We start from the raw sequence: 18814 nt of genomic DNA, 5'->3' as shown, positions 1-18814 counted from the left end.
GACTGAGAGGGCTGACTTGTAGGTTAAAACTCAAGAGGCTGGAGGCTCAAGAGGCAGAAGCGATGGAGGGTGGAAGAGGAAAAGAGAGAGAGATGCTCAGACTGTGATCTTCATCCAGCCTTCATCCTGCCTTCACACTCAAACGTCACACTTAAACTTACGCTTATTTACCTTTGAGCATCTTTGTTTTGAGTCGTAGTCAATATATGAAGAAATATAACAGCCCCGCGTTTTTATGACCACTTGGGGGCAGCAGAAGCAAACTGTGAGGTCAATAATTACATATTTTGGATGACATGGTGAATTTGTTAGTAAATGGTTTCTTATTCACCCACTTTCTGGAGCATTTTCAGGTAATCTGATGAATGAGCTCTAGCTCTTTTTGTGCTCTGCCTAGCTCAGTAAAACACCTTGGGCATTAGTTAATAATGTTTGCCAGTTTGCCAGCTTTTGTGATAAGCAGGTAGTCCACAGTGGTTTTATTAAAAACACTTAAAAAAGCAGGCTTCTGCAGTTGAAAATGTGAGAAGTGTGGGTGCAGTGGGGAAAACCAGAACAGTGAAGTTATGGCCTGGAAAACGATGACTTTAAAGTTGTTATTAGAGGAAATGCCGGATGTTAAGATTCGAGATCAGTTAACTAAGTTTACAACTTCGGTCTAAAAACAGTGCAAAAACCTAGCCTTGTCCTATGAGTACCAAGTAACCTGATATACTGTATTGGTGTCTGTGAAAAACAACGCCCAAATCTCCTGGTTCTAAGCAGGAAGTTGCTTTTTCCTGGCTTGGTTTTCATTTGATTCATGACTTTATGAATATCTTCACAAATAAATTTTTAAAATCAGCCATGTACCGATGAGGCCTTCAAGCTGAAAGTAGTTAAATCGTTACTTAATAAGCCATCACTTGCCCCAGCTGTGTTAGCTAATTAAAGGCCAATCTCCAATGTTCTTTGTTCATGTAAATGGAGAGTCCTCTTTACACACTAAGGATAGTTATGGAGTTCCACAGGGTTCTGTGTTAGTACCACTTCTGTGGATATTGTACACGCCTCCCTTAGCCAGTGTCATTAGAAGACATAGCATACAATTTCACTGCTATGCAGATGATACCAAACTTTATCTGTCCAGATAACACACATCAGTTATTTAAAGTGTAGGGCTGTCTCACAGACATGACCTCTAATTTTCTCCTTCTAAATTCAGATGAAACGGAGGTTATTGTACTCGGCCTAGGGCTGGGCGATATGACCCAAAATTCATATCTCGATATTTTTTACCTAGATGGCGATATAAGATATATATCTCGATTTTTTTTTTTTTAAAGCCATAAAGTAAGAACAAAAAGAGAGTTCTTAGTCAAAGCTGTGTCCCAGATGTCACACAGGCACTTTTATTAACATAGAGCATAGATGTACATAAAATTTACTCAAAAATAAATTATGAGCATTTATTAAATAATAATGCTCCATAAATAAAAGAAAACAATGTTGTTTTTGTGCATAACAAAAAGCTCACAATTGTGCAGTCAAAATGTAAACTAAAAGACGCTGAGCACAATAACAAAGACAGATTTCACAGCTGCTCTGTTCCCAACTTCTACTCTGTGACTGACAGCATTGAGTTTGAAATCCTCTTCGTAACCACGTCTCTTAACAGGTGCCATTTATGGTCCTTATACACAGTAGGGTAATATTACGTTGAAGCACAGTACGTATCACTCCGCGAGGCTCCTCGGTAGCCGTAATGCTCTGACAGTCCATCAAGCGGTGCAGCTCCGTAGCTTACCAAAGTCGTACTAAAACATTTTTTGACAGATTGCTGAGCGCTGTGTACCACATAAAATCGGTTCGCAGCCATCAAGCACAACCAGAATTCATACATAAGGCGCGCTGTCAACTTTTGAGAAAATGAAAGGATTTTAGGCTGTGCAGCGCCTCTGGGCTGCATGGCGTTAGCGTGGTTAGCTCGTTAGCGTGGTTAGCTAGCTAACACGTTGACGGCGTCCAGCCCCACGCACGGGTCGATGCGCAGTAACTCATTAACGGAGATTTGCCGTGTCCGTCTTGTCGCTTCCTGCAGGTGAAGCGATGGGGGAGGAGGGGGAGTTGTATTCAGTGAAGGAGGGGCGAGGCCGAGTAACGTTGCGTAAAGACAAAAGTGGACGAAAGAGAGGCAAACTTGCGGCTCCACAAGTATAGCTTTAACGTAACATAGACTATATCGATATAAAAGATATTGTCACATCTTATATCTCGTATAAAAATATATCGATATTTTTTTAAAACTCGATATATCGCCCAGCTCTAACTCGGCCCTCAAAATCTTAGAAATGTGTTATGTAACCAGATGCTCGCTCTAGATGGCATTACCTAGGCCTCCAGTAACACAGTGAGGAATCTTGCAGTTGTTTTGGACCAGTCTTTCAATATGCATATTAAACAAATATGTAGGACTGCTTTTTTCCATTTGCACAGTATCTCTAAAATTAGAAGCGTCCTGTTCTGCAGAAAAACTCGTTCATGCATTTCTTACTTCTAGGCTGGACTATTGTAATTTGTTAATATCAGGATGTCCTAAAAACGTCCTGAAAAGTTTATAGTTGATCTAAAATTCTAGTGCAAGATTACAGGCAGGGACTAGAGAAAGAGAGCATATGTCTTCTATATTGGCTTCTCTTCATTGGCTCCGCGTTAAATCCAGAATCAAATTTAAAATCCTTCTCATCAAATACAAGACCTTGTCCCCACCTCTCTGGGGACACCTCAGGCCCTCCAAGGTTTGGAGGCCTATCTCCACCCACCACCACTTCCCCTGCCGGTGGCGGACTCCCTCAGGTGTCGGTGTGTTGGTGGTTCTTTGTGTCTGGGGGTGGGCGTCCGGGTACACACCGGCTCACTCCTTGGCGGCCGCTTGTCGGGGCCTGGGGCCTGGGGCTCGCTCGGGCCCCTTTGGAGGTGGGGTGCCCCCGGCCTCTCGACCTAGGGCTCGGTCACTCAGGCGCAGCTGGGGGCCGGCGGAGCTCACGGGCGCGTCACTGCAACTCCCCCTGACTTCTGCTCCGCGGCTGCTGGGCGAGCCCTCATCTGGGACTCTCCTCAGCTCTTACTGGGACAGTGGCGCGGCTGCCCCTCTGTTGGTCTTCCATGGTCTCTTGTGTTCTGGGGGCCTCTGGATGTCTGGAGTTTTGATCTCCTCCATACCCGCTTCACACCCTGGAGGACGGGGCTGTGGCCCCCCCACACTCCCTAGCAGATCATTACATGGAGAAACCTTTGGAATGCAAGCATGCTGATCCACACAGGTATGCACACATGGGTATTCACAGACGCGGACTAAAGCTTTCTTGGCTGCTGCCTCAAAGCACACTGTGCGCTGTCTATCGTGCGTGCTGCACAATATCGTTTATTATTTAGTAAATACTGATATCTATGACTAGCTAGTTTATTGTGATGGTGCTTTGTTTTCTCTATTATTATGTTGCTCTTTGTTGTTTGCTGTCTCCTCTGTTTGTTTTTGTTTGTTTGTTTGTTTGTTTGTTTTTTCTTTCTCCATACAGGTGACCCAGGAGTTTTTTTTTTTTTTTTTTTCTGTCTCTCTTCCCCCCCCTTCTCACCGTCTCTTCTCCCCTTTGGTTTTCTTTCTTTCTCTCCCCCTCTCTCTCTCATTCATTCCCCCTGTCCTATTTATTAAAAAAAAAAAAAAAAAAAAAAAAAAAATGACAAAGGATGAACTGAAGCTCTGCCATCACGTAATGTCGCATACTGCTGTTTCTGATGTCATTTAAAAAAAAAAAAAAAAAAAAAAAAAAAAAAAGAATAATAAGTCCCCATCTTATGCTAAAGCCCTCAGAGTACTGTATCACTGCAATAGAGCACTTATCTCTCAAACTACAGGATTATTTGTGATTCGTAGATTGTTTAAAAGTAGGATGGGAGGCAGAGCCGTCAGCTTCCAGGCCCCTCTTCTGTCCAACCAGCTCCCAGTTTGGATTGTTGCTATGACTTGGCGCTATATAAATAAGACTGAATTGAACAGATAATTAAAAAAATAACAAAAAGCTCTTTAATAACAAAGAAAATGTTTTTATGAGGCAACAGTGAGAGTCCTCTATCTGTTGTCTGCCTCATCAGTTGGTTAAGATGAGTATATAAACTAAACTAAACAAGGCATACAGCCTGAGGGCTGCGCTGAGAACATCTGCTAAAGAGCTGGAGACTCATGATGCTGGGAGCGAGTGTGTATGTACTTATATGTCTGCGTGTGTATGTCTTTGTGAGGACCAGTGTGAACTGCAAATATTGGGAGTGTGTATTTTAAGGTTAATACTTAGTTTTAGGTTTAAAAGTAAAGTATTTATGATGGGGTGAGAAGGTGGGTCATGCATTATATCAATTGGTTTTCTAGTAGAAACTGTAAATGTCTTTATGGATGTGTGTAGTGGTGAAAAAGCTCACTGCTGGGAAAAGAAAGTCTTATTCTTTTTTGCATTAAACCCTGTTAGAAATGATCAATGGTGGTTGCACTGACGGGAAGATCAAGGCGTGTATACAATACGATCTCATATCCTTAATTTATTTGATATATTCAGCTCAATTACGGCAAATGGACAGAAGTACAGGATGTGGAAGAACTGTTTCTCTTCAGTTATATTTTGGGTTTCAGATGGTTTACAGTACTGTGCAAAACTCTCCATGACACCCCTCATCTTTATATTTGTATTGCAGGAGCCAGACTTTTTTATCATGTTTAAAATGTTTTGTTTTTGTTGTAGTTTGTTTTGTTTTTTTCAAATTTGAAGCCACTTCACACTGACCTTTTGAATTATTCATGCATATAAAAGGCACCTAACTCTAGGGATGAATCAGTGTTGTGTCTACACATAACATACATCTTACCAAACAGCCCATTTTAATTAGTATCTTTAGGCACTTTGTTACTAGCAGCCTGTTACAATTTTTCTCCTATTTCTTTAAAAATGGCAGAAAATACCAAAAGTAATTATTGGTACATCTTAGCATTGTGTGTCCCAACAAACTATCTGCAGTCGATGAACAGTGAAGAGTGAAAGTTGGTCCATCTACTGTTCACTAAAGCCTCATCAGAAATGGTCTCAGTTGAACGGTGGCTGTCAGGAAGTCATTCGTAAGGAAGGGAAACCAGGAGTAAGGGCCAAGCAATGCCAAATTACATAAAAACTGGACTGAAAATCAGAGTCAACAGATCAAATGGAATAATGAAACCAGATGGGTTATTTTTGCTTGAAATCATCATCAATATATACAGAGGACGTCAGGAGAGAGGTACAAGAGCGAGCGTCTACAGCCATCTATAAAGCATGGTGGAGGCTCGGTCATGAGTTTGGGCTTTGGGCCCTTCAGACAGTGGTGTTGGAGATCTTGTCAAAATTGATGAAAATGTGAATGCAGAAAGTTATCATGAAATTTTTATCCACCATGAAGTATTTGGAAAGTGTCTGATTTGCGACTGCTTCATTTGCCTATTATGACTACAGAAAATACAGAATTCTAAATAAGTAGTGATGTTTTATTATAACAAAAATAATTATTATAGCCACTTTGATGGCAAAGAAAATCTTTGCATGTGACAAAAATGTCAGTTCTCTATCTGTTGTCTGCCTCATCAGTTGGTTAAGATGAGTATATAAAATAAACTAAACAAGGCATACAGCCTGAGGCTTTAGCAGATGTTCTCAGTGCAGTCTGAGAACATCTGCTAAAGAGCTGGAGACTCATGATCCTGGACGTGTGTGTATCCGCTTGTATGTCTGTCTTTGTAAGAACCAGTGTGAACCTTTAAATATTGGGAGTGAAGATCTTTTGGGCTGTACAGTACTTTGTTTTTGTTTTAGGGTAAAGAACTGGTTCTAGGTTTAAAAGTAAAGTATTTATGATGGGGTGAGGAGGTGGGTCATGCATTATATCAATAGGTTTTCTAGTACAAACTGTAAATGTCTTTATGGATGTGTGTAGTGGTGAAAAAGCTCTCTGTTGCATTAAACCCTGTTAGAAATGATCAATGGTGATTGCACTGACGGGAAGATCCACGAGTGTATACAATACGATCTCATATTCTTAATTTACTTGATATGTTCAGCTCAGTTATGGCAAATGGACAGAAGTACAGGATGTGGAGAAGAACAATTTATTATTATATTTTGTTTTCAGTTTTGAAGGACCTTTTGAAAGCCTGAAGAGTTACCACTTTTGCACTACAAAAAATTGCAAGTCTCTCTCCTTGAAAGCAAAACATCAAGAAATAATGGGTAGCTCAGTACTTTATCTGCCCCTGGTGGACAGCTTTTACTTACCCTGTTTCACTGGCCATCCTTCTATGCTTCTTGAAACTTCCATATGTTTTAGCAATTTGAACTTATTTCCATCCTGAGGTACCCTCAAGTATGACTGTCGCTGTAGCTCAGCGTTGAAAACAAATTAAAATCGTTTTTTTTTCCACGTTATCTAACAGTGAAGGCAATTCCATGTTGGATTGTGTGTTACTGCTGCACCTCTGAAACACATCTGGTAGGAACACAGCTTGAAGCAATTAGAGGTGTGAGGAAGACTGAGAGAACAGGTAGAAGTTGTTGCAGTGACAACAGCGGTTGCATGTGTATGAAGAAGAGAACACCCAGGGGTTTTTATTATGATTATACAAACATCATGTTGTGGTAAATTATATAAAATCACCACAATCGGGTTGTACTAGTAAAAAAACGAATCACAGTGGTGTGTTTAAATAGTCCTTTTTTATGATGGGGTGTTGTGCTATGCTTTTTTTTATCTTCTTTTATCAACATTGACTCTTTAGTTTTATTTCATAAATATTTTAAACAATGGATTTTGATGCTCATTTGTTAACATGTCACAGAAAATTTGAAGTTTTGTTAACTTTTGGTAACCTACACTTACACCTGACACTGACGTGCAAAACGTAGTTAGAAAATAAGTCGTGTTAACTGCTCACTCTTGCACACATGGCCTCGTGCTGTGAGAGCACTCGGGTAAAATGCATGACTGCATTCTGGAATAACTGTCGGGATGCTTAGTTTGAAAGAGATATGAAGCGGCATGGCACAGTGAAGACAATCTGCTAAAAGGAACAGACAAACTATCGTGTGAGTCAAAGGAAGAATTTAGATATCCTCTCATTTACACTCAAACCACTCAAACTGACATTTATCAAATCTAAACCCTGCTCTGGACTGATGGGACTAAGTTTGGAAAATCATCACATTTTAGATTCCCTATACACTTACTTTTGAACCTTCGTTTCTGAATATAGTGTAACTGAGTCTAAATTCAAACCACAAATTTCCCATCGGAGGTGACCAGTGGTTAACGGCGGAGAATAAAAAGCAGCTCTTTCCTCCAAATTTTGAATTGGTGGTTTGTTGTGGCTCTCAATGTTCGGATAAAGACATTCATCTGAAACTGTGCGACAGTGATGTGATGTTTTGTTTCGAGTGATCTCTTCGCATTAAAAGCTCCCTGTTCAGTCAGAGACCATCTCTCCTTCCAGCATATGCTTGGCCTCTACTTGATGAATTATGTACCCTCACAAATTACCAGTCTTGCCACCCGTCTGGCAGCCAATTAAAATTTTAAGATACAGATGTTGTCGACATTCTGCTAGCTTTAGTTGGCACTTCATCTAAATGTGCTTTTTGATATGTGTGTGTAGTGAGTGTGCAACATTTGAAAGAGGAATCCATTACGTTAATGTGACAGAACCGGAAAATTAAAGAAGTCTAGTATCTTGAAATTTCTTTAAAGGCTGCCAACGTTAGTGTAGCCACACAGAAGGTTTTAACCTCGTCTCGTACCCATCCATACATTTTCTTCTGCTCATCCGTGTCGCTGGGCGATAGTCTAAGCAGACCTGCCCACACCTCCCTCAGAGACACGCTTTCCCCAGCAAGTTGGTTTGTGCCAGCATCTCCTCCTAGTTGGATATGCCTGAAACACCTCACCTAGAACGCATCCTAGTCAGATGCCCATGCCAATCGGGTCCTTTCGATGTGAAGGAATAACGACACTACTCTGAACCCCTCCTAGCTCCTCGCCCTATCTTTCGACACCCACTGTTTCTGTCTGCAGTCTCATTTTTTTTGGTCACTTCCCAGAGCTGAAGCCCATAGATGAGCGAGGAACTTAGATTGACCAGTTAATCAACAGTTTTGCTTTCACACTCATCTCTCTCTTTACTACAATAGACAGGTGTCTGATATATTACAACTTAATGGCTTGACTACTACAATCCCTGATTCATGTATATTTACTCTATTTCTCTAGTTAATCTTACATTCATGTTCCACTCATAATTTCGTTGTACATGTACAATGACACTAAAGGGCTATTCTATTCTATTCTATTGTAGGCATTGCACTGGGCTATAAATGTGTACATGAATAGGTCTCTTGCAATGGCAGGCTCAAAAGTGCAATAGCTAAGCTCTACAGTATTATTGAGATGTAAATTTCAGTGCTGCATGTGAAAAGAGTAACAGCTGAGCATATAATTCATAAATGAAAACTATATATATAGTTTATAGTATAGTTTTTGTTTTTAAATGACTACCCACCACTGAGTTTCACATATGCATATACATGCTTGTATGCTTCTACTTCCATATGTGTCCACGGAAGTGCCAGCGCTAAAATGTCAGCTTCAAATTATTTACCCATTTTAAACTGTGTGGATAGGCCAAGTAAAACCAGACTTATGATAATTAATTTACATCAGGCTTTTTCGTGAATACTTTCTTTGAGTCAGGTTTCTTCTGATTCACTGCTCCTCACAAACTTAAGGTTGGAATGGAAGGTGGGGCTACTGCTCATCTGCCTGAGATGATCATATTACTCAGGTACTTCTTTAAAGAAAGGTCAGTTGAGAGAAACGTAGCAAGCAAATATGCTGACGTCTAAATGATTTAGCACCCATGAACTTTATTTTGTACCCCGCATGAGAGAAAAAGCACTCATGTGTACAATATTTACATTGATCTTTGATAAATGCTGCACAACCCAGAAGAAAACAGAATCTCAATCCTGGCTCCCCAAATCATACAGGTCGAAAACAAAAAGAGATCCTGTGTGAAACTGAACATTCTAGTGTATTTGTGCCTACGCTGCCCTTGTTATTTGAAATTGTGGACATGTATAACACAAGCATCTAACATTGTGTCAGTATATGTATATATAACATAAGCTGAAGGAAGGTAGTAGTCTGATTGGCTGCGTATACTGTATATCTAATGAAAAGCAAGTTCTGCTTTATTGTCCCTTAGTAGGTGTAGTATACGGCTCTACTGATTGATACCATAACATAGAATTCAATTTCTGTTATGAATAGGCCGTTTGGAAATGGCTTCTGTTACTGTTGCTGACAGGGCTTTTCAAAATACAGTTTATAAAATGCACAATAAAGTGTTACCACCCAGGTGAAACAAGAATTCTGAGGTCTTTATATTCTGATATCAAATCAATCTTCAAACAATGAAGATTCGTGATAGATGGAAAATTCAAAGAATTTAATTTAGTGTTGTAAAACAACACACATTTGGCTTTTTTTTTTAGCATTGAGATCTAATTTGGAACTGCATAAAGTTTGCTGAAAAGTATTAAAGGTTGTTGGAGCTGATATCTGGCGAGGCATAGTGTTTAAAGGGTAGCGTTGTACCAGTGCTCTGTATGTACGTCCATTAATCCATTTTAAGTGACAACGTTCAAAGTTCAGAGAGGCTTCTTATGAAATTAGGAATAATACGAGGGTTCAAACTTGACCAGCCAATGATTGAATCACCAACCTTTCACTTAGTAGATGACCTGCTCCACCTCCTGTCGCAGCAGTGTCTTCCAGCTGTTGTTTATTCACTTATCTTTTAAGCACCAGCCAAAGAGGGTGTTCAAAGAAAGAGAGCACTTAAGTTGTACTTGCTTTATTTAAATAACTACCACCTGACCACTTACTCCAATTATAATCATTTAGTTGTACAGTACATTACAAGATGTTATTATCATTGGTACTTATCCATCCATCCACCCGTCCATCCATTTATTTTCTTAATCACTTGTACAATTCACACTTGCAGATAACTGACATTAGCTGAGATACGTTACAACCCAAACAGGTTGCCAGGTTATCATACGTGTAACACAGAGAGACAATCATTTGCACTCACATTCACAGTGACTGCCTATTTAGAATTACTAATTAACCTAACAAGCATGTCTTTGGACTGTTGGAGGAAGCATTTAAATCCTATACCTAGTGCACATGATTTAGCCTGTAGTTACACCAGTGAGTGGATATTGTGTTGTTTTTGGAATAAAAAAAAGTTCTCGAGTCAGGAATGTATTTGCTTTATGATCCAGAGACAACTTTTGGTACTAACATCCAGGCACAATGTGAAAAGTTTTCCCTCTACAAACATTTCAGCAACATCACAGCGGAGGTGTTGGAAGTTCGCTTTTGTTGAACGCATCTCTTAATCCAACAAGCTTACTGTAGCTACACCCTCTTTCAGAGTTGCAGTATCATAATTAATCCACAACCCATTTAACAGTGAGTTGTACTTTCTGCAGCTTCACATAGAGATTAGTGAACCTGCTAATCTCCAGTAAGAGACAAACTGTAATAAAAACTCACCTGTCCTAATCATTGTTTTCATTTCCAATCTCTTTGACTGTCTGTGGCCCATCCCCTCTTTGATTTCATTATAGTAGATTTAGTGATCTTCATATTCCCCTCCTTCTCATCTGCAGTATCTTTCTCAGCCTTGAAACTTAACAGAGATGGAAACAAGCAGTTATATTCTACTTCACATATTTTAACAGCAGTTCTCTGTGGGTTCCTTGGCAGACGTGATATGATCAGGGACTGTTATGAAATTTATTGCTGCTGTTAAAAAGGGAGTTTCAGGGATCCTTGAATAAGCTACACAAACTACATAAAAGATCTATGTCTCTACCTTTATCTGTCTCTTCTCTCTCTGACTGGTGCATCTCCATACTCTGAGATTTATGAGCTTTAGAGATGTAATTAATTAATTCCTGGTCATCGTATTCCTCCCTAGTTTACATTTACATATTAAATTGAAGGTGAGCACTTTGTCTGCCATCTATACAATCTCTGCTCCCAGAGAGAGAGATAGATAATAAAGGGCTGAGCGGACAGACAAGCGCTAAAAAGAGGCTGAAAGACACACATTTCCTCTTTTGTTTCGCTCTGCTGACCTTTTTCAAAACAAACTTATACTTCTTTAAAGAAAAGTCAGTTGAGCGAAATGTTAGCAAATAAATAAGCCGATGTCTAGATGGATTTAGCACCCATGGACTTTGTTTTGTACCCCACAAGAGAGCAAAAGCAGTGATGTTTACGCTATCTACATTGATCTTTGATAAATGCTGTGCAGCCGGTCGTCCGTGGGAAAACTAAATCTCAGTCCTGTCTCCCGATTTATTTCTTTTGTTTTGCTGCTGATGATTTTCAGTAGCGCTACACTTGACTCTCAAACACTTTAATACCCGCTCGACACCAGTGGCAACCTTTTTGTCCCTGAGCTCTGGAGCTGAAGCAGAAAATGGGGCAAAAACTCTTCAGTCTGTCTGACTGATTATCTGTCTGACTGCCTGACTGCACATTTGAAAAATTTACCCCGATACATTACGTGTCGGCCTGTTTAGCCACTGAAGAGCAGCACGACTGGGAAATAAATCCTGGCTCGCACAAGCATGTGACTGACATGCAGTGTCCGGGTCCTTCGGTCAGCAGAAATCCATCTCATTAACTGGCAGGTTGCGGACACTCACACATTCGCAGACACATCATTCAAACACACACCCTCGAGGCTCGGTCTTGGCAGTTTTAACACTGCTGCCCACAGACAAAAGGCAGCCAGCTTTTTGGACAGGCCACGACCATCAGCTCAGTCACCCAACATGTGTTTAAATTTATTACATTTTGCCTCAAAAGTCAGCATCAGAACGCAGAGTAAAGCAGATGGTACAGCATCGTACCCAAAGGCTGGAAACTTTGTCAGTTGGACAGGTCATTATTTGAAAATGTTATTTTTCTGGCAGTAAAAGTTTTTCTTGTAGAAAGTTAGAGATCTTTCTTTTTCTTCCATTTTATAGAAAGAGAAAACAGTAGAATTCAAAAGAATACAAACATAAAACTCAACAAAATCAGGTCCTGTTTTAAAGCCAGTCTCAGGATGCAATAAATTCCTACTGCTGAATTCAGCCGACCATTTAAGGGGGCACAAAGGACAAAACAAGTTAGGTATAGTTTTTAAAACATAGTGGGGTTTAATTCAAAAGCTTTAAATATCCTATGGAACTGTGGGGAGGAGTTAATAGCATACAGCTACCTAACTGCTAAAATACTCACTTAAAATGATTCTTGGCCCTCGTAAACATGAACCAATAATTTGAGTAAAATGTTACTGAAATATATCAGATCAAGCTTATTTATCCAAATATTTAATCAGTAAAATATACTTGGTATTAGCTTCCCAATCAATTATATTCCATTTGATTCCATTTAATGTAACATTTTAATCTGTACTTATGTAAAAAAAAAAAAAAGTTTTGTTTTTTTTTACATGTCACCAAAGTGGGCAGCACGGTGGTTAGCACTGTTGCCGCACAGCAAGAAGGTCCTGAGTTCAATTCCACCATCAGGCCGGGGTCTTTCTGTGTGGAGTTTGCATGTTCTCCCCGTGTCTGCGTGGGTTCCCTCCGGGTACTCCGGCTTCCTCCCACCGTCCAAAGACATGCAGCTTGTGGGGATAGGTTAATTGGATAACCCAAATTGTCACTAGGTATGAATGTGAGTGCGAATGGTTGTTTGTCCCTGTGTGTTGGCCCTGCGACAGACTGGCGACCTGTCCAGGGTGTACCCCGCCTCTCGCCCTATGACAGCTGGGATAGGCTCCAGCGCCCCCCGCGACCCTGAAAAGGATAAGCGGAAGTGAATGGATGGATGGATGTCACCAAAGTACTGTTTAGGGAAACCTAAACATTTTGGAGTGCACACCTGGCATGTCTTTTTTGGATTGAAGCCTTTTTCCAGGAAAGGGTTTTCCTCTTAAGGTCTTTATACACAAGTCACATCATTCAGAGAAACCATTCTGCCTTCCCTGCCTGCCGCCGCATGGATTTTTTACTAGCCATGTGTGCATTTGTCACAGCGTGAAGTGCTCCAACCTCAGCTGAAGTTTGACTGTACAAATTACTGAGTGCTGCACTGTGCTCTGCTTAGTGCAAGCCATTGGAAATAATGGCTTTCAGAGCACAGCAGTGCCTTTGTCATTTCCTGTCTGAAAGCCTCATTAGACTTGAAAGGATTAGTTGCTCAATCAAGAGAAACTCAGTCAGATATGCTGATAATTAATAATTCAGTTAGTTTTGCTTGTAAAAAATGACAACTCATTTGCAAACTGAGAACTTTAGATGTTTTTTTTATTATTATTCAATGTTAAGTAAATGCCGCTGAGTTTTTGTTCAGCTGAAAGAGAATTTCCAAAAGCCATCTTGTGCCTTTGGAAATCACTGTGGTCATTTTTTATTAGAATCATTTCATGATATTTCAGTGACAAGTTAATCACCTTGAATGAAATTGCCTGATTTAAGTTCTGATTTAAACCAATATGCATCTGAGTAAGCAATGACCTGTTTTAATACCACATGTAAGTTTTAAACAGGTTTCTAGACTTGCTGGAAACTTACTGGAAACTTTATTAGGAACACTAGTACTGGTTTGGACTCCCTATTGCCAGTGCAAAAAGCCCATGTGCTTTAATGTTTGATGTGTTGTGTGTTCAGAGATGTTCTCCTGCACGGTTGTAACAATTATTTGAGTTATTCTTTGCTTCCTATCAGCTCAAAGCAGTCTTGCCATTCTCTCTGAACCCTTGTATCAACAAGGCATTTTTGCCAAGAGAACTACCAGTCACTGGATATATTCTCTTTTTATTCTCATTTTTCAAAATGTCTATCTACCAAAGTGGTACACGAGTGTATATGTTATGTTGGATTGGATTTTAAAAACTGACATATATGGTCGCCTGGACTTATTTTGTAATTTTGGCTCTGAAAATGGTTGAGGAGTTGGTAATGTGAAGTGCACATGGTAAACTCTAATTGGAGCTTTGTTTCTGTGTCCAGACAGCAGTATGCTGTGAATGCTTTGTGCTACAGTAATGCTTCTCTTCTCTTCTTTACAAAACCTTTTTGTCTTTAGCACAGATGCTAACATAGTTACAGTCATTTAAAGAGCACTTGTAAAACGGGCCCACCGGATGGATAATTAAAAAGATAAAACTCTCCCGTTTCTTTAAGTGACGTCTTCACTTAAAGATGGTCTTGCTTTCGCTTGTATTTGAAGACAGAGTTGTTAGGACAAGAATAATTTTTCCGGGTATGCAAAACCTCCTCTGATTGTCTAGTGTGTCTGTCTTTTTAACCTGTAGAGAAACTATGAGCTGACGTTCATTCAGAATACCAGCATTCATATACAGATATCTATTACCGCCTCTGTCTTTCCCTTTAATTCTTTTTCTTTTCATCAGAAAGTCTCGTGCCTTTCAGGGTTTTTATCATCATCTTCAACCTCATCTCCTCCTTTTCTCTCATTGATTGGAAAAGCTATAAACCTTCAGTATGATTGGCCTGTGGGAATGCTCTAAGTGCTCCCTCTCTCTCTCCCTCTCTCCTTTTGCTCACATGTTCATTGCATTGTGTATTCCCACTTGCCTTCTCATTCTATCATAAATGCTTTTTAAATCACTTGACTGGAAAATTGACTTGGCATGTCAATTTGGCTGAACCGCCCCAGTCAAGGCTTGGTGTTTGTTTGCGCCTGTAGATGCTTTTATTGTTGATTCTGTTTTTGCCAAATCCCCATGTGTACTTCTTTCTCTGATGAGAGAGAACTCCTAAATTTATTTCACTGCTATTAAACCAGGCATTTCGAATACGAACAAGGTCACAGAATACTGAAAATGCCAGCGGAAGATCGATGATGCCCAGTTTGATTTTATGCAGCAAATGGTACAAAAAGTCACTGCACGGAGTCGAAATGCACAGCTTCAATTAATAACACTTCACCTGTTCCTGTTTAAATAAGAAGCCAAAATATTAATGTTATTTAACAGCACAAAGCCATTATTTTAATGAAAAAAGATTTATTAGTGTAATTAAAATGAACTTAAGATGATTTGGCTTCATCCTAAAATATTTCTTTCTTATCTAACTTCTATCTTCCAGGTCGCTGAGGCTTTCCACATTTAACGCTGCGAGACTAAAGAGGACCGTGTTCACCATCCAACAAAGTCTGATGGACCCGTGAGCAGACATGTGAGAAGAGATCGACCCAACAGACATGTCAGCTGACGCTTTACACTTTTCTTCTTTACAACGATGAACATCTGAGCCATCTCTGGTATCGGCACATATTTAGAGCTTTGCAGCACTAGCTACTGAAGTGGACTGCCTTTTAATTCTGGCATCAGCCATAGTTTGATACTTTGATGATGGCCAACTAAACCCTTTACCACATTTTCATATGAGTATGTTCACAAAGCCACCTTATTTTGTAGTTTAAATTGATCTATCCATACTTTTCACCAGGCTCGAGGAGTGCTGTGATAAATAGAAACTATAGCATTTAGTACTTTTTGTCATGCAGGGAATCTCAGGACACGCCAGAAACAAGCTGGCTGATCACATTTTGGGAAAAGCAGGCGTAGGTGATGGTGTACCTTGCCCATTCTCATCAGTAATCCCATGACCCCTGCTGAAGTCAGATCGTTGAGTATGAAATAACCTAATCAGAGATCTAACAGTAGCCTGATTTTACCCACATGTCCGTCGGGATGAGCGCATGCCCCTAACCTGGCCACGTCAGCGTTGTCGTGGCTGGCCGCCGCAGGACAGTCGTCTTCCTCTGCCATGACCCGGCTGATGTTGGGCCGGACTCTGGAGCGCATCTGTAAAGGCGTGCTGCTGCTCTGCCTGCTCCATTTCCTCATCATGATGATCCTGTACTTCGATGTGTACTCGCAGCGCTTCGACCTCTTCAGTCGCTTTAACAATGGCCGCAACGGATCCAGGAGCAATGTTAGTGGGGCAGGGAGCGGACATCATTATTACTATTACAACCTCTCCAGGCCCAACGCCACATTAGCCAGCTACCTGGCCACAGGCGAGCAGCTGGTGCCAAGTGTGCAGCCGGAGAACACTCAGACACCGTCTCCCAAACCACTGCCACCATGTCCTGAAAGCCCGCCTGGCCTTGGTGAGTAATAATGTCACAGACTTCTCCTACATTTCCCTCGCTTTTTTCCAATTCTTTTGTAGTTACAATAACGAGTTGTTTTCACCCCAGAACACACACACACACTCACCCTTAATATGTTTTCACAGATTTTCTGATTGGTCAGTGTAGTCGCTCCTCACATGTGCATTATGTACAAACAGGTAGATTTTTTGTCTTTATTGTCAAGCTGTTGGCGGTGACTTTAAATATGGTGGAGCTACCCGGGAGAAATTTCACAGTTGCCTTTCACAAAAATGTGAGATTTAAAATATTCCTGTCTGTAGTTGTGTTTGTCTGTGACACTTCCTCTTGGGAGGCGAAACCATGGGCGCAGCAGCAGTCTGCCGATTCTACTTTATCTGGCCTGTCTTTGTCATGTAGCCAGCAAGCTAACTGTAGATAGACAGGATTCTGCATATATCAGGGGGATGTCGATGACACGAACAGATGTGAAGCAGACGTCTGTGTGCATCTCTGTTTGATCTGACTTTTAATGCAAAATGAATCTTTTGAAGATGTGAATTTTTTGCCTGAGAACAACAAAGATTTCATGATCATATTTTCTAGGAGAAGCTTTTCCCTTGTAACTCCTGCTTTTAATATAATATGTGTGGACTAGCATTTAGCTTTTGTTGTGCTTACACTGTACTCTTCAGCTCCTATCACAACTCATTTTAGCTCAAGTCAGATCTAAGTTACGGTGTACACAAGTTTGAGGTTTAATTTTCTGCTTTTACACTTCTTTAGATTTTTCTGATAATACGTAGCTTATTTATTTATTCTTCATCCAGTTTGCTTGTACTGTATACCGAGTAATTGTATAACTAAACCAGGAGGATTTGCACATCATTCATTAGAGTAATGTTAGATGCAGATGTAGTTAGATGAGCCTTCGATCAGAGCTTAAAGCTGTGTAGGTACTACTTTATATTCTGTAAATAAATGCATCTCCAATTAGCAAAAGAGCAAGTGTAACCATAATTTTGTTTTTCTGGGTCAGCCTGAAACATAAAATGGATTTAATGTCAACAATTTACAATGTGGTATTGCAACCTTATAGTCTCACAGTGGAGCTATTAATTTATGCAGTGAGACACGTGAGCTGACACAAACACAAACACACAGCAGCACAGATGAAAGCGGAGGGTGCAGGATCAGTTTTAAAAGAGTCCTGCATTTTTTTAGTTGTTTAGTGTTCTTAGTGTTATAATAAAAATGTTAATATAATATATAAAGTAGTAATGTTTCTTGTAAGGCAAAAAAAAAAATGTGTTAGAAAAAGAATGTGGGCTCATCACCCTGAAACTTAAAAACAAAGGAAAGGCTCTATTTTAACATTATTTTAACCCGATTTACTCAACCTAGTTAGTTGCTTTGGTTTCTTATGGCTCAGTCACATTAGAGTTAAAACAGAGGGGCGGGCTCCTTGCGAGGACAAATTACTGTTTGCCTGGTGGTTGCATTAAATGTTTCTGCTGTCAAAGACTAAATGCAAGTCCTTGTAGTGATTGCACAAGTGGTGGGAGGTAACCAGTCACATAACAACCGTGGTCTGGTGACTGGTCGGACTGTCTGCAGTCATTTTCAGACAGGTTGTCTAAGGTTTGCAAATGTATTTCTATAAATATCGACAGGTTGCCAGCACTTTGCAGTCGATCTGAATCAGTGTGAACCGATGTGAACAACTTGTCTGCGATCTGTCCGTCTGCGATAGAGGACTGGACTGGTTGCCAACTATCTGTATGTCATTTTGTAGTTGAATCTCTATGAAATGTGAATTTCTGTGTATGTACATAGCAAGTGGTTTGCTACAGCCACAGACTTGTAATTTTTGCAGATTTGTCATAGTTAATTGCTACCTTGATGCCGTTTAAATGCAAACTGATAGCAGACTGACTGCCATAGTCATTTTCTCCATTTTTAGAGCAGCTATTTCAAAGCTAACATGAGACCTTCATTGAAAACATGGTTACAGTAATTTTTTGTCATGTTGAGATCATAAACCACTGTTTTCTCTAGTGTAACTGCAGAATTATCCATCTAAAAAAAAAAAACAGAATTTAAAAGTTAAAAAAAGAAAACTGAAACTCAGTGAAGACATCGTCTGATGGGGAGACGGCTTCTTGGTTCCCAACCTTCTGACTTGCATATCAGTGAATTCGGTTTAGAGCCAGTATGTTTTTTAGGAGACTGGCCGGGTTGCCCTGTGAATGCACCGTGGGACTGTAAACAGTGTGGACTTTGTAAGACTTCCCATCGTCAGCAAAAGGATTTTAAGACACACATGCACACACACGGAGGCAGTAACGCTTAGATGAATAACTTTGGGAATAGGTGGAAAATATTCTATATGTATGTAAAACAAGCTGCACACAGGGCACCTTCACTTGCTTACACACACATATCATCATTATGTATCCACCCAACAAATCTGAGGTCGATAGAGTCACACTAAGCCTGGGGTTCACTAAAT

General features: G+C 40.2%; 1 protein-coding gene across 1 annotated transcript in view; it reads left to right on the top strand.

The window, feature by feature from the left end:
- The first annotated feature begins 15974 nt into the window (after nucleotides 1-15974).
- Nucleotides 15975-18814, top strand: part of b4galt2 (UDP-Gal:betaGlcNAc beta 1,4- galactosyltransferase, polypeptide 2) — a 185965-nt gene continuing 183125 nt past the window's right edge. The window contains exon 1 of the mRNA XM_085377124.1: nucleotides 15975-16320. Within this exon, the coding sequence (XP_085233250.1) occupies nucleotides 15975-16320 (346 nt within the window). The remainder of the gene's footprint in view (nucleotides 16321-18814) is intronic.

The sequence above is a fragment of the Diplotaxodon limnothrissa genome, linkage group LG18 (assembly GCF_057381915.1).
Source record: "Diplotaxodon limnothrissa isolate DT_005_m linkage group LG18, D_limnothrissa_male_GT1.1, whole genome shotgun sequence".
Taxonomy (NCBI): Eukaryota; Metazoa; Chordata; class Actinopteri; order Cichliformes; family Cichlidae; genus Diplotaxodon; species Diplotaxodon limnothrissa.
The sequence above is the reverse complement of the archived record's forward strand: the minus strand, read 5'-3'. Positions and strand labels throughout refer to the sequence as shown.